The following is a 15,397-nucleotide window of genomic DNA, read 5'->3' as shown; positions in this document are numbered from 1 at the left end:
AAGTTGTGCCGACATCATGACACATGTTGATAATGAACACATCCTCTTTGTCCCCTTGAAAACAATGCGTCTCTGAACTTGGGTAATGAAACATATTTTGTAAAACAGACTTGGCCATTCAAAGAAACTGAATGACTACTTCCAAGGTTGTGATAGGACTTGAAATTCAACTCAAATGGGAAACTTCCAATTTTTTTTATCCCCTGTTCCAATACCCTAATATTCACTTCCAAAAACTAACTTGATGAGGATATAACCACACTTGCAGTAACAATTAAGTTTACAGTTAACAAGTAGCGTCTCATAAGAACCTGTCCTGAGCACAGGCAAGAATGAATTTGGACAGGCAGTTTTTGCTTGTTCAAAAATTTACAAGCCCTCACTTTCATGTAAATCTGTAACAATGGTTGGCATATTGACCCAAGTGGAAATACCATACATGGCCCAAGATAGCAACAAAGGGTGTCAATTTCTAAAATATTTTGGGGACAGGCAAATATTGTAATCCTAGATGAAACCCTCTTCACAAGTACATTTGTCCACATCTTTGTTAAAATATCATTTTTTTTGGTGGGGTAAATTTTTAATCAATTCCAAATGGAACTTGAATAAGATCTATTCCAAATACACTGCAGTTTTTAACTACAACACGTTGACAGCAATGGCACATCTGGGGGGGGGCAGGTTGCTCGGCAGCCAGCATTTCTTAACAACTGTCCATCAGCCACAGCCAGTTTTAACTCATCATACCAGGTATTTTAAATGGTTTCTAGCAAAGATCGTATAGCGCCGAAGGTGCAAGATGGATAACTCTGCCAAAAAGATGTAATTACCATGGGCGCCATCTGAGCAAGCGATACACCTGCGTAGTTTACGGTAATGCTTAGGCGCAGGCTCACCAGGTGCACGTGCCTGCCGTGGCGCCTGCGCGTATGCATTAATGTGCATTGCGCACGCGCATTGCTTGCTCAAATGGCGCCTATGCGATTACAACGTTTTATGTGTATTCACGGTGAAGTTCGCCATCTTGCACCGCTTCGCGGCACTATACGATCTTTGGTTTCTAGACAGTATTTATCTTCTACACTCTAGTGATGACTTACGTATCCTCCTTTATGCTTTTCCAAGGTCAACAGCTTTCCAACTTTTCGGGATGCATTCAGTAAGCAACGCAAGGCTGAAGTTCTAGAACCTTCAAAAAAGCGTCTCCACTGGAGATGAATACAGTGGAGCGTTGCTATACTGAACACTGCTATACCGAACATTTGGCTGTACCAAACACTGTCCTTGGCTCCCAATATTTTGTGCACAAACCTACCGAACATTATGTGGTTGCAAATCAACAGAGATTCCCCACAGCATGTATCAGAGATCGATCCTGAGAGGTAGCTTCACGACTTTCAGGATAAACTACATGTAAATATCAATTTTCTAACTCAAGATTTAATAAAAACCCAAAATAATTAACAGATACATTTCTAGAAACCTCAAACGTGAATGCAAAACATCACGAAAACAGCGAATCATAGTATCACAAGAGGGGGCAATTTAGTTAGACAAGAGAGGGAGCTATTCAACATGGCAACGAAACGTTTCGCTATACCGAAAGACCAGTGTACCGAACATTTAGCGTGGACCCCGTCATGTTCCTTATAGTGGCGTTCCACTGTAATTTGAAACCAAAATGCAGAACCAGATGTTTTCTCACCTCTCCAAGTTTTGGTGGCATCCCATCTCCAAGTACATCCTTCACAAAGACGGGCCGGCTCATGTACCCAGCGGGGGTGGAGTATCGTTTAAAAGCCTCCCTAATCCGCTTGAATTCTTCCTCAGTAACTAAGAAAGAGAGACGTGGGTTGATTAGATCATTTGGAAACATCAGGAAGAAAAAGAAGCACTTACCCTTGGAAAATCTACAGTTTAACCATTAAAAACCATAAACATGTACTGGGGCTCTAATTTCAGAAGGAGTAACTGTCAGGTGTTAACAGAATACCCACTTGTCCAAGATAAGACAACATTTGCATGTATTTGATATTATGTCACTGTTACGCTGTGAACGCCAGTAAATGTGAGTCCATCTCTCTATTTTTGCTCCTTTGTAAATCAAATTGTAATAAATATTCAAGACTTTATACAAGATAGATCTACTAAAGTTCTTGCATTTGCTCTTTTTTATTTTGGTGTCTATTATCAAAAAGCGTGCCTATGATTCGCGCATACAGAAAGGATATCGCAAGTCAGCACAAACTTATTGATGCAGGACAGCAGCAGAACACTGCATAATTCATGTCTGGTACATACATGTACGGTATTTTTTATTAATTACTTAACTCACTAAACTGCATGAACATAAAACACTGTGTTATATTCCCGAAACTGTCCAGAAACCAAACTGGCATTTCGATATAATTAGCACACTTAGTACACTGACCAAACTTTGTTTTATGGCTTCACTTGTGCAGCTTGACAGTTGGATTAAAATCCTACATGAAATAAATACATTGAAGAGCATCGGATGTCACCAAAGTGACAGAAATGCTGTCCCCTGCAGGCATTCTTATTAACGGTGGGAATTTACATTTAATTTGAAAAACATTTACAAAATATTCCCACACTGTTTAAACGTTTAGCCAAACTTTATAGAGGCTGCTGTCACCTACTGGAACTTTCATACAGGTATGCATAATTATATAGTTCAATAACATAATTATATGGTCCAACCTACATGTACATGTATGTAAAAATGTAGACTGATGTTGGGGCACTGAAAACAAGCAATGCTTATTGTTATAGAATCTACCTTTTCTCAAAAAGTACATGGATGTTGAAAGGGACAAAAACAGTAATCCTACTCATATGTAACAGGCATCATTCACAACAAAAATGAATGCCAGATTGCATTAAGCAAAAATGTTAAACCTCTAGAATATTTTAACATCTTTTGTATTTTGAGTGTACACTCAAAGTGTACTCAATCCTAATATTTCTTCCAAATATTCACCAGATATTACTCAGTTCAGAAACAGTTCCATAGGCCCTTTAGACAACACTTATTTTCCAGTAAAATGTTATAACAGCCATCAGAAATTGATAACGTCCTAAAAAGAGAACTTCAGCTTCAAAAATTCTGAAGAGTTTACTTAGAAAATGCTTAGGAATGTTGGGAATTTGTTAGGGTTTTTTATACAAGTCTCACAGGCCTAGGTTTGTGCACAGGGGCACAGACCTAGACCATGGAGGAATAAAACAATGCAATTGTTGTCCGCAGGATAGAACATTTTCCCCGGGTTTATAGGCCTACATGTGGTTTAGCAATCGAGCTCAAACCAAAAAAATCCATGTGAGAATTTATGTAATTGTTGCAGCACAAATGTACTTAGGGCTTAGGCCCAACCATGGGGCCCAACTCACACATTACCACAGGCGTGGTGCTGCAAACATGAGGATGACTTAGGCCTATCACGTCAAGTAAGTGGGCCTACATGTAGGCCTATGTCACGTCAAGCATGTGATTCTACCTCCATGCGCCAAGCAACACAACACGCACAGTGTCATGACTGTCAATGATTGTTGCGTCAATTTGTGTTACACCCCCGAGTCAAAATCGACACGGCAAACACGGCAACAAACCTCTTCTGATGGCATCTTCGTAGGGGATTATCGAGGGCCTGCTGTCCTTGTTCCCCATGCTGAAAATCGGACGCTGTCCGAGTCCTGCGACTCGACAAATTCCACGATTTTTAAGGGGTTGGCCTCACACTCGCTATCGACGTGCCCACAACAGAACCGCCGCCATGTTGCGCTCTGTGATGTCACATGACATTGAAAAGGCGACTGAGGCTGGCCGGTCGTGTCGGTAAACTTGGCTACGGCCAGCTATAGCACACAAAACGTGAAACGGCTGCCGCCGATATTCTGTGACTTCCTTAGGTTCTCGTGTTATTGCTAGCCATAGCCAATCAATTCGGACACGGCCAACCTAATAAACGTGACTCGTGAGGTTTTCATTGACGTCTGAAATTGGTTTCTTAATTTGTTTGATTGTCTTACAACTGCAAGTCAGTTAAGTTGCATTTTCAGTGTCTGGCTTTACTGCTCTGTGCTCTTAATCTACGATTTTTCTTGAGACAGCTGGTAAAGGAACATCTCTTTCTTGGCAGGAATGAAGACCTCAATCATGCACAATGAAGCTCAAGTTCAACAAGTCCCGCATTGCCGAGTTTGTAATTCAATCGAATATGTCTAATCTGATAACACTGAACTTGTGGAAATCTCTGCAGAGTGTGGAACCAAGGTGAAACTGCAAATTACAAATTAACTCTTTTCTGACGAGATTTCTTCCAATTAGTGGCTCCTTCAGGCTGTATTATATCCCCATTTTAAATGTGAGGTCACACTTGTATCTATATAAGCTAAGGCCTAGTACAAACATGGCAGAAATCACTGTGATTGAGGTTTATGAATGGGCTGCTGATATTGGGAAAGACTTGGAGAAACTCATCAATGCTGTTGGGAGTGACCTGGTGGCGGAGCTGATGCCCAAGGTGGTGCGGGTCTTGGAGCAACTGGAGTTGTGCATCAAGCAGCGCGAGAAAGGGATCGGCGAGCTGCAGCAACTGCAGGAGCAGCTGCAACTGGCTAAGCACGCAAGTGTGGTCGCCTCAGATGAAAACCTGCGTCTTATAATGGCAAGTGTGTCGATGAGACCATCTTGGTGTATATAGCCATGAGCACAGTGCTCAGGGGTGCCCGGTGGAGACGGAGAGAGAGGATGGTTGCATGTGGGTATTTTGAAATGAAAGTGTGTATAAAGTTGTGAAGTAAAAGATACAAAGGAGACAGTGGGGGAACTGCTTGTATTGAAAGATTTTGTGAAGACTCCTTTGTGTTCATTAGAACTATATTTTCCATGTCTTGTTTTAACTTGTAGGATGTAAAACAACTCGATGAACAGAGGCAGAAAGAAATACATGACTGGATGACAGTGGCAAAGAGACTGGAACAGCAGAACAACATGTTGATGGCACAGCTGAGTGAGAAGGAAGGCATAGTTGACAAGGAGAAAGGTATCAGAATGGAGTTAGGGACATGGAATCGTTCAATTTGTCCCTCCCCAATCTGTCAGCCGGGTCCCTCCCTTCTCCCATCCATTGACTCTGTACCAGCATAAGTACAGGATGCGCTACATGCATGTGGCTTCGTGTGAGCCGTTTTTGCTACATGTAGCATTCAGTGAAATGGATACTGGTAAAATGGATTACACGCCACTTTTCATCTGAATCTGCACAAAACTTGAACATGGGTGCTGAGCACACGGAGACTGGCGTTCAAGTATCTGTCATACTTCTTTCTCATTTACCTTAATGATGATGACAGTGATGAGAATCCTGACCGTGCTGACAAGAAGGTTGGATCTGTGTGTCAGGATCAAACATAAAGAGTAAAAAATCTTTTGGACTTTTTATTTCCCTTCCTCCCCAAAAAGCCCTAAATTGTAGCTTCACCCCCAAAAGGGCCGTAAAAGGTTACGTGAAAAAAATTCTGATTAGTCTCCCCCCCAAAGAAACAAGTTCCCCCCTGCCAAAAATATGGTTCTGGATCTGCCCTCAGGTCACTCTCATGACAGTGACAACAACTGTGGCCATGAAATTCTTGAGATTGTAGCAATAACTAGAGTGGCAGTGATGGTGATCTGTCTTTTTCGTTCCTCGCTGCAGCCCAAGAGCAGGAGGCCTTGCAGGTCCTCTATCAGTTGAAGGAGACAGTGGATAAGCAGAGGGACGCCATAAGAGCCAAGGATGATGAGATAGCCACGCGGACGTTGGAGGTGGAGGCTGTAAGTATGGTTTAGCAGAGTGAAAAATGGAGTCAGCCACAAGCCATTTACCAGTAAAAGGGAGAAGGGCAATGGCAGGTTCCATTCTTTTGAGTATCTTATGACTTTCAACTACATGTACATGTATGATTTGAGATGGACTTGTGATCTAGACCTATGATGACTCATTAATGACTGTTGATGACTTGTGATGAATTCTGATGTCTTATGATGGCTTGTGATGACTTGTAATGACTTATGATGACGTGTGATAAATTGTGATGACATCTTATGACTTGTAATGACATGTTACCTAGACTTATGATGACTTGTGATGACGTGTAATGACTTATTATGACTTGTGATGACTTATAATGACTTTTGTAAATTTTGTAAAATTTTCAAGTTTGTAATGCTATCCTTTGATTCTTACTGCAGCAGAGTGTTATGTTTAACAGCTAGTCAAGGTCACTTAATCTTAAACTTCCAAGATCCTTCCAAATCTCACAGGGAGGTAGAACCCAGCCACTGTTACTTTCTGTTGGGCTTTTTCATGCACATTATGAGATTGTGTGACATTTAAGGTGTGTCCTTGCTAAAATTATTGGGAATGACGGATTCAAGGTCTGAGTTTATTCCAGATTCTTTGTTGTGGTCACAGCTACAGCAGCACGTCGACAGGCTGGCCAAGGTCACAGCCGACCTGCGCCGCAAGAATGAACTCCTTAACACCATGGCTAAGAACTTCATCCAGGAGAAGTCCCAGCTGCAGTCGCAGCTGACAGCGATGGACAAACAGCAACAGCAGCAGCAGCAGACGCTGACCGAGCACCAGGGGATAGTCGAGCAACAGCAGAAGAGCACAGACGACGGTGGCGACGCCCTGGATGGCGAGGCAAACGAGGAGAATGTACCCACGGGAAATATGGTAAGAACTTATTATAGATTAAGTAGGGCTAGCCCGTGTCTGAAATGGACTATGGCTTAAGCTAGTTGCCATGGTACCCTAATGGCAAAAAGTGAGCCAAAGTCACAATACAATTCAGATGCAGCCATAGTCTTAACACGGCCCCAGTATCACTCCAGCCAGTGATAGACTGGATCAGTTTTGGAAGGAAATAAAAACCGAGCGAACTTCAATTCAAAGTGGGACATGTTTTGACCGGTAGTACCTAGTTCAGTGAACAAATGAGATTTAAAAATTTCCTAAAAGAGCTTCCGTCCAGCTATTTGGTTTGCAAAGTAAATTCTGTTAGCTCTACTGTGTGCTTAGAATCAGTTGAGAGAAATTAACTAAACTGATGTGCACGCATTACAGAAAACCTTTTCCTGGTAACTTCTTTTCATTTAGCATGATTATGTGCAAAGAAAAAAGAAAAAAAATTATACCGTGCCGAAGAGTTCTGTGAAACTCGGTGAACATAGTAGTGTTCGGTTGGAGTCTTCTTAAATTTAGCATTGGTCATAATATTTCCAGGTGACCATCGACTTGACAGGCAAGGAGATCATTGACCTCAGCGATCCTGACAGACCCCGCTTCACACTGCTAGAGCTCCAGACTGTCCTGCAAGAACGGGACGAGCTCAAGCTGGACGTGATGGAGCTGGAGGACGAACTACAGCAGTACAGGTGGGCGGGAGTCCATCCGTAGCTCGAAACCCCATTTTTGAACGGTTTTGTTGACCACTACGAAAGCTAAAGTGTCAGGGGGCGTGACACTGGAATCCTTGCAGCATCTGTCTCAGTACATTTCAGGTCACTGTAGTCAGAAGGCAGATAGCAGCAAGTGTGGTATTTTACAAGTCTGAAATGGAGAGGCTCTGTAATTCAAAAGGAAAGCAGTTCGAGAAAAGGGCTCTTGACATAAGGGCTGTGACATACAACAAATTGAATCAGACATTGCTAGAGTTTCGTTTGCGTGTAAAGCATATTTTGTATTCAAGTGGGATTCATGAGTGAACATCAAAATTTTTGTTCTTTTGCGAGTCTGTGTGATATATTGAGGAAAACAAATCTGAGTGTCTTCTTTGTTTTTAATGAGTAGGTTTCTTTAATTCTTTTTGGTGAAAGACAAAGTTATTTGGTGGCTTGAAGAAGCAGAGACAGAAGACGATGAAGAAATGTCTAGTTTTATTGTTGGGTGGGGAAATGACATTCCATTGAAAACCCAAAGAATTTGAGAGGGACTGAAATGCAGGTGAATTCAAAACTCAGGTCATGAAGGTGAAAACCGAAAGTACCAGTTGATTTCAAATCACCATACCCTTTACTATTTTTGCTTGGAGTCTGTAGACAATAGTATGCAATCGGCGCCAGCCTAATGTGATTGCTTGTTGATCTTAGGGAATACAGATAAATTCACAAGAAATATAAACCTGCCAATCGGGGCATGAATGCATCACGCCGCAATCCTCATATACAGTTCTGTTCTTGATGTTTTTTTTAACTCCAGACCCAAGGAAGTCGATGTCCAGTTGACAGAGGCTGACCAAAAGCGACCAAGAAGCAACTCCAAGAATAAAGGAGAGCCATCTGGCATCAAGAAACTGTATGTACCAAATCTATGACATTTGAAATCACAGATTTGGGTCCCACCCATGCGAGCTGAAATCATTCTCACAGGCTCTTGGACAACACTGGGAATACAGTGATTTGGGGAAAACCAAAGTATATCGAATGAAGGACAGGAGCTTGTCTCAAAATGTACATATGGGTGCTATTCACATTAAAGAGCGCCACCAAAAGGTTAATCCAAAGAGGCCAGTTTGTACAGTGCATCGTTGAAAAGTCAACATTCATCTGTTGACTTTTGAGGGTGATGTTTACTTGTAAGCAGGTAAATCGTATGCTCAATTGTTTTTGGACATGCACAGTAGACCTTATTTAAAGCTGTATTCAATCGCATTCCCTGAACCTGTATTGTTCAACACAATCTGTGGGTATTGTCAGACTATGTTGGGTTCCATGGCTCACTTGAAATTGTTTGAATATGGCTTAACATTTCATTATGTGTAATGGACTCTTATTCAATTCAAGTCAATATGGCCGACATGTAAATGAAGTTCATTGAAATTGACTCTGTGAAATAATAATGATGCCAAACAACATTAGTTATCCATTTACTTTTGCTGATGCTCAATGAAACAGAGATGATTAATTGCAAGACAATAATTTAGGGAATTCGCCCTGAATTCCAAAAGCAGCCTATTCAAGGGAAACAGATTGCATCATTAACCCCTCTGAGAGAGACACTTTATATGCACTTTAACTTTCACATTGAGCCAGTTCAGTATTCTAATAGCACATGCCCAAAATGGAGGGTGTCTGAGGTCATCCAGATGCACGTGTAAGGTCCACCTCATAAGCACAGTCTTATGCAGACTCACACATGTGCTGTTTTCTTGAATAGCCTTAGGTTGTTTTAAATATTGAACCAGCTTACTTCTTAAATAAGTTTCACTGTGTCTTTCCAAATATTTTTGTTCAAATGCTAAACTTCTGGCCTGTGTTGCCATTTTGTCACATATCTGATCTAGTGTGACCATGTGTTGCCCCAGTGTTTCACACATGTGCAAGATGTGTTAGCCTTGCGCTCCAGTAGAACAATGTTTTACTCTTTAGTGAGTACATTTTATCCGAGTGTTCAAAAATAGCATGCCTGCTTGAGCAAAGTTTACAAGCTTACAATTGTGTAAATTTGTTGGAGTTTTGAGTGATCTGTGTGAGTGGTTATTTGCAACATTCTGCTAACCCCTCTTTTTAGAGCTTTCAAAATCCCCAAGAATGTTTCTTTTGAAGGATGTCGCAGGATTGAGCAAGGTAGAGCCCATCCATGCCATTATTATTTTAATATCCCTTGGAGGGTGAAGTACATGCGCAAAGGGTGTGACATTGGCTCTCCTGCAGAGTGGAATATTTATTCAGGAAGGTTTCAACTAAAGTACCTGACACGCTAGGGTCCAGAGGTGACATCTTGATGTTTTTATTTACTGTATAGTTCATTCTTGCCCTTTTTTGGAGGAGTGTGGCTGGGTGCTTAAGGTTTGTCAAACAAACAGATCAGAGGGGTCAGGAGTTTGAATCCAGCTGTTGGCCAAAAGTTGTGGCCTCAGGCAAGCCTCTTTACCCTGATTGGCCCCTCTCCATCCAGGAGCATAAACAGTTACAGGTGGTAGCTATGGAGCAAGGTGTGATAGACTGGTATCCCATCCAGGGGGAATAGAAACAGTTTCAGTTATTCCATGCAAAAGAAACTAAAAACCTATGTGATAAACTACATAGGCTCATGACAGGACAAGTAACCTCAGCCCTGCTTAATCCGGTAACTGTTTACTTTTGCGTTTCGTGTTTCCTGAGATTGACTTAACTTGGTTCTGCCTTGGTGTTAGCTCTTAGACAAGGAGGGAAATTTTAAAATCAGAAGTGGGAGAAAAAGCCTAGAGAGCCTCAGATGAATCCCACAAAACTTTTTATGGACAAAACAAATGGTTACATTGTTGCTATGGTTACAGCGAAACTGGAATCATCTTAATTAAGTACATCTGAGGAGGAGGAGGAGAAGAACAAGTCCTGCGCAAAATACCCCAGAAAGAGACACAGTAGACACTGGAATGCCATTGCTGCTGTGTGCTCAGCCCCCATTCAAAGCTGCGACTTGGTTGTGCACATTCTGATGAAAATTAGTTTCTGCAATTTGTGCACACGTCAATTACATACAACATGTCTTTCCCAAAGGAGATCCTTTGAGGGGCCACACAGCTATCTTTTACGCCTTTGGCATCATGGTTGACTCACTGTCTTCTACCTTGATAAAAACCTAGTTTTCGTAACTTATTTTTTTTCTCCTGTGATCTTTGTAAACCCGTTTAATGGTGACTGACAAAGGAATGGGCCAGTGAGGAATGTTGTAACGGCAGAGGTGAGACCCAAACAGCTAACAGCATGCTGGATGTGTTTGTCATTGTACTGGTCAGCTTTGTTGGTGTGTGCGAGTCCTGTCTGTAGACTAAGCACTGGTGGCAGAACACCCCCCCCTCCCACTTTTGGCAGCGGCGCAGGGTGTTCATTGATTGGTTTTTTAATGGCTGATGTGTGATGCTCTCACAACTGCTGCCCCCCACTTAGAAAATCATTCTGCACCGTTGAGACTGATCCATCGGCTAATGAGCAGAAGGCATGATTTACGTAGCGCCACGGTAAATGTTCATGTTATGCACAGTTTAAGGGGAGGGATGTCTGTTGTGGAAATTATCTGACACCAGGGGGTTCTGTTTGAATAGACTGAACAGGGCAAAATTCTTACAATAGGGACACTGTTCACAGTGACCTTTTTTGCCGTCAGTCATGTGATTTTTTTCAGAGGACAAGGAGTTTGCCGACGAAAAAACGAAGAAGAGGGTGGTATCACGGTTTCCAAATCTCTCCCAACCCCTCCACCCCTTGTGACGGTGCCGGGTGCACATAAATTTCGTTGAGTTGTAACCACATTAAACCACAGCTATTTCAGGCTTCTCACTGAAATGGTCACTGTCACCCAAGCTGTGGTTGAATTGGGCCTGGAACTCCATTTAGCGTGTTTTGTGGCTGTGGCTTCAAGCTCTTGACATTGACGTGCTACAGTGGAAAGCCTGAGCCACTGCCCAAAACCCCCTTTCTCGCAGTCTTGGTTTTCACTGTAAGTGTTGGATGTCCATTATGGTTCTACTCCAGTGACAATGTTCACTTGTGTCATTTGTTTTTACTTTTTACTTATTTTGCATGCCTTAATCACAGCACAACTTTAACGTAGTATAGCAGTTGCGTATTTCTGTGGAAGCACCTGGAGAGGGGGGCTACCTCTCCTGTGCCATCCCCCTCCCTATAGTTATGTTATTGTTGTACCGTAGTGGACAATCACTTACTATCCACCTCGAGCAGAAACCCCCCCCTTCATCGGTTGAAAAGAGCCATATTGGTCAGGAGTGTTCATTTTGTTGGTAGTGATGCGACCATACCGTGTGCATTTCATAGTTGCTCGTGAACCAGGGAAGTTCAGATCCAACCAAAGGGGCCTCCATTTCTAAGAAAATTGTGCCCTCTCTGGGTCCAGCTCGAGGCTCATAGTGGAAGCAACTTTTGTGTGGGCTGTACTTGCTCCTGGTCTTGAGTCTTGACTACGTCTGTGCCTTTCCATTTATATGTTTTTTGTTGGTTTGTGCACCAGTGTTTACTTGATTAGGTAGTGAGTTATGGGAGATGATAGTATTACAGTTGCCCTGTATTGTTCCTCTTTTGCAGGTTTTCATTTCTTTTTCGTGGCAAGAACAATGTGAAACCATCCCCTGAACCCCAGGATGAAAGTACTTGGGAATTTCTGGAGAAACCGAAGCAGGAGCTGCCCCCTGCAGATGAGGCAACACTGGCAGTGACTGGCGAAGACCAGAGGGGACACTCTGTCAGCCTGACCCCCTCGCTGTCCCCGCCGGCGCGCGTGGACAGTCCGATACCGGAGGAGACGCCCCTAGAGGATGACCAGCGCCGGAGGAGCTACTCGGGGCCCGTCCTCATGGCCACGCGCAAGGAGCCCTTCAAGCAGCGGGAGCGCATGACCTGCGTCCGCACGGACAGCCACCAGCTGATTGAGCTGGGCCACGACATCGCGTCGCTGTGCCGCCCGGACCTGAATGCGGGCCCCGCGGTCCCAGCCACCAGTGCCATGTCCCCGCCAGGCCAGCCCATCAGCCGCAACAACAGCAATAGCGCTGGAGAGACCAAGGGCAGTGGGGGCGGACAGATGATGATGGAGGACAGACAGGCAGGTGATGCGGAGACTACAGGTCAGGAGTCAAGCACTGATGTTCCAAAAATCCTCATCAATAACAATGACATTGAAGAAGCAGAGGTGGAAATATAAGCTTGCTGAGCAAGTACTGAGCAGTAATTTCAGAGAGGTGCTAAAATAGCTCACCTTTGATAGCATTCATCCTCTACCACTTGTACTGTAAAATAATCAATAATCTCAATGTTGTATCAGAAATATACAAGGTTTTTAAGTTTGAAATTCAAGGTCAGTATTGAGCAAGAAACGCTGATATTGTATATGAGAGTGATACATATGCATTCATTTCTAACATTGTTCTGTTATTCCTTGGGTGTGCCAAACATTTTAGTTTTCAATTTACAAAATATTATTTGTAGCATATGATGCTTTTTAATAATTCTATTTATATGTCTTTTTGTTAATACAATCCTTAATTTTTTATGGAATGTTTGAGTAGCAGAAGTGTTCAAAAAGATCAAAAAGGGAAGTGTTTTAAACTTTTTTAGTTCACTTAGTCTTGCCCTAATTAAAACCCACCAAGTGAGATTTTACCACTGAACATTTATTTGATATGAATGTAAATACTTTAGGGGTATTCAGTATAAATTTATGGAATGTTTGATCACAGTACTGACGTATCACATATAAAAGAAAAGTATTTTCTTTCCGCAATAATATAAAATTGAAATTAAAAGGTTGTATGTTTGGTGGTCTGAAAAAATACTGAGGTGTTGGATATGTTTCTGACAGTTTTCTGAATTCCCGATGATTTTTGAAAATTGTTTTTCTGTTTTTTTAAAATGCCCATATCAAATATGTGTATGCCTGTAAATTTGTTAAGATATACTCATAAGGTTTTTCAAATGAACAAAACAGGAAAGCTTTTTTAATTGTTGGTTTCAGCTTGAAGAAATTTCAATTGCTATGAAGCTGATATAAAGTTCAATTTTAATTGTCGAAGCTGACATTTATTATTAGTGAACCCGCTGTGTACTATTCAAGACATAATGTGATGATTTTGTATTCGTGATGTTTATGTAATCATTCGTACTCCCAGCATGCTTGCTGCCTTCAGAAATTGAAAGCTTTCATTTTCAGATTGAGATTGAATTATTTCTACATTTTTGAAGTACATGTTCAACCACAATGAAGACTGGTCTTTAGCATTGTCTCTTTTTTATTGTGATGTGTCATCTGTTGGGATTAAGTGGGTGACTTTGCTTTGTCTTATGTTGCATTCCAATTTACTATTTTTGCGAGACTTTAACGCAGCTAAATTTAGCTTTATTGATGCCATGTCTGGACTGTCACCGAGTAACTTTTCCAAGAATCACATTACCAAAGGGCACGTCAAGTCCCATTTTTCCCCTTAATTCAGTCACAAGTAATTTCTTGAGATAAGTAACAAGTCACTTTTTCTAGGCAAGTCAAGTTATGAGTCATTTTCTTGAGACAAGTCAAATCTTGAGTCATTTTCTCAAGACAAGTCATAAGTCAATTTTTCAGATCACAAGTCCCAACTCTTTTTTGAAAGTCCATCTGCAGTCATAATTTGACATGGCACACATTTTCCAACATCCCGTATTGATGTGATGCGGTGTGCTTTACCACACATTGGTAGGCAAGACTTGCTTGCCCTATTTTCCTCCAATGATGTGCTGATTATTTTTTTTCTATGATAAAAATTAGTATGATGAAAAAGACAGGCTTTCCCTGCTATTGTTTTTTAATTTATACTGTGAATAATGTCAAATATAACCTAGGTTTTTTATTTTCCCAGTTCAGAAGATTTGGCAGTCAAATTTATTACGATTCATTTCATGGAACTTTCAACATATTCATAGATCAACATTCAATTTGCTAAAACAAATCATTTAATTTCTATGACAAGAACGTAACATTTCCAGTACGTCCAATCATGTTGTTAACGTCCTCAGAGGGCAAGAGTGTTTTATCACTGGGATAGGCTCGACTAAACCTGTTGTACGTTTGTGAATCGTAACTAAGGTACTAATAACAGAAAACCGCCTCCAATACAGCATTAAGATGCTGTTTGCAATTTGGACGGTGGGATACTTTCATTTGTGGCAGCTAGCAGCTGTGGAAAATTAGTTCTGCTATTGAAATTCCCCAGATTAAATCACAAACCATGAAATTCTTCTCAAGTTAGAATAACCCTCGGAGCATAAACATTGTTTTTTTATACAGTGTGCATGGCAAAGTGCAAACGGGTACATGTAATAAGGGCATTTCACAAAAGTGCAACTCCAAGAGTTTGCAATGCGTTGACCAATCACAATGCGCGAAAGCTGTCGACAATTTCCAAATGTGCATTGGGTCAACAGCTTTGGCGCATTGTGATTGGTCAAAAACCAAATAAGCTGGGTTCCTCTTTTGAGGGCTTTTCCAAAACCAAATTTCTGGGGGGAGGGCCAAATTTGTTTTGGAGGGCAAAAAAATGTGCAATTTTTTCATGTAACCTTTCTGTCCTTTCTGAAGGGTGAGAATGTTTTTTTGTACAAGCAAAAAAGTGAAATAGACCGGGAAAAACCACCCAGCTCCATAGAGTTGGATGTATAATAATGTATCCAACTCTATGCCCACCTCTCACAATTCTAAGAGTTTTTTTGGAAAGGGGGGTCTTGGTCCCAATGCCGCCCCTCCCCCCTGTCCGGCCACTCCGACTCCCGTTCGCGTCTTTGCAACCCCCCCCATGGTCACATATGCCCCCCCCCCCGGCCCTCCGACGTCGTTTTTACGCGAACCCTGGACTCGGACTA

General features: G+C 41.9%; 2 protein-coding genes across 5 annotated transcripts in view; one reads left to right on the top strand and one right to left on the bottom strand.

Moving 5' to 3' along the window:
* The window catches only part of LOC147795641 (ubiquitin carboxyl-terminal hydrolase 32-like), a 46,727-nt gene extending 42,903 nt beyond the window's left edge, over window positions 1–3,824 (bottom strand). For both annotated transcript variants that reach the window (XM_087131502.1, XM_087131503.1), the window contains exons 1-2: window positions 3,634–3,824; window positions 1,709–1,836 (exon numbers count right to left, since the gene is read on the bottom strand). In XM_087131502.1, coding sequence (XP_086987628.1) covers window positions 1,709–1,836; window positions 3,634–3,691 — 186 coding nt within the window. In that variant the 5' untranslated portion in view covers window positions 3,692–3,824. The remainder of the gene's footprint in view (window positions 1–1,708; window positions 1,837–3,633) is intronic.
* A 129-nt stretch (window positions 3,825–3,953) lies between these two features.
* Window positions 3,954–13,768, top strand: rilpl1 (Rab interacting lysosomal protein like 1). 3 transcript variants are annotated; one of them, XM_087131504.1, is made up of 7 exons: window positions 3,954–4,297; window positions 4,934–5,069; window positions 5,721–5,839; window positions 6,480–6,746; window positions 7,296–7,447; window positions 8,271–8,366; window positions 12,095–13,768. In XM_087131504.1, the coding sequence occupies exons 2-7, from the start codon at window positions 4,982–4,984 to the stop codon at window positions 12,708–12,710; spliced, it is 1,338 nt and encodes a 445-aa protein (XP_086987630.1). In that variant the 5' UTR covers window positions 3,954–4,297; window positions 4,934–4,981; the 3' UTR covers window positions 12,711–13,768. The 3 variants fall into 3 exon arrangements, with proteins under 3 accessions (XP_086987630.1, XP_022103739.2, XP_022103740.2); XM_022248047.2 differs by having other exon boundaries at window positions 3,955–4,691; XM_022248048.2 differs by lacking the exon at window positions 3,954–4,297 and adding an exon at window positions 4,675–4,784.
* The last annotated feature ends 1,629 nt before the right edge of the window (window positions 13,769–15,397 follow it).

Source organism: Acanthaster planci, unplaced genomic scaffold, assembly GCF_054643075.1.
Source record: "Acanthaster planci isolate LZ-2023a unplaced genomic scaffold, COTS_SCS Contig1, whole genome shotgun sequence".
Taxonomy (NCBI): Eukaryota; Metazoa; Echinodermata; class Asteroidea; order Valvatida; family Acanthasteridae; genus Acanthaster; species Acanthaster planci.
Note: the sequence above shows the minus strand (reverse complement) of the source record. Positions and strands in the feature narration are given on the sequence as shown.

Excerpts from the sequence above, each read along its gene's own strand:
- rilpl1 (XM_022248047.2), top strand. The coding sequence starts at position 4,434 with ATGGCAGAAATCACTGTGATTGAGGTTTATGAATGGGCTGCTGATATT. Across the intron at positions 5,840-6,479 it reads GGACGTTGGAGGTGGAGGCT|CTACAGCAGCACGTCGACAG; the intron begins GTAAGTATGGTT and ends TTGTGGTCACAG. Across the intron at positions 6,747-7,295 it reads ATGTACCCACGGGAAATATG|GTGACCATCGACTTGACAGG; the intron begins GTAAGAACTTAT and ends TAATATTTCCAG.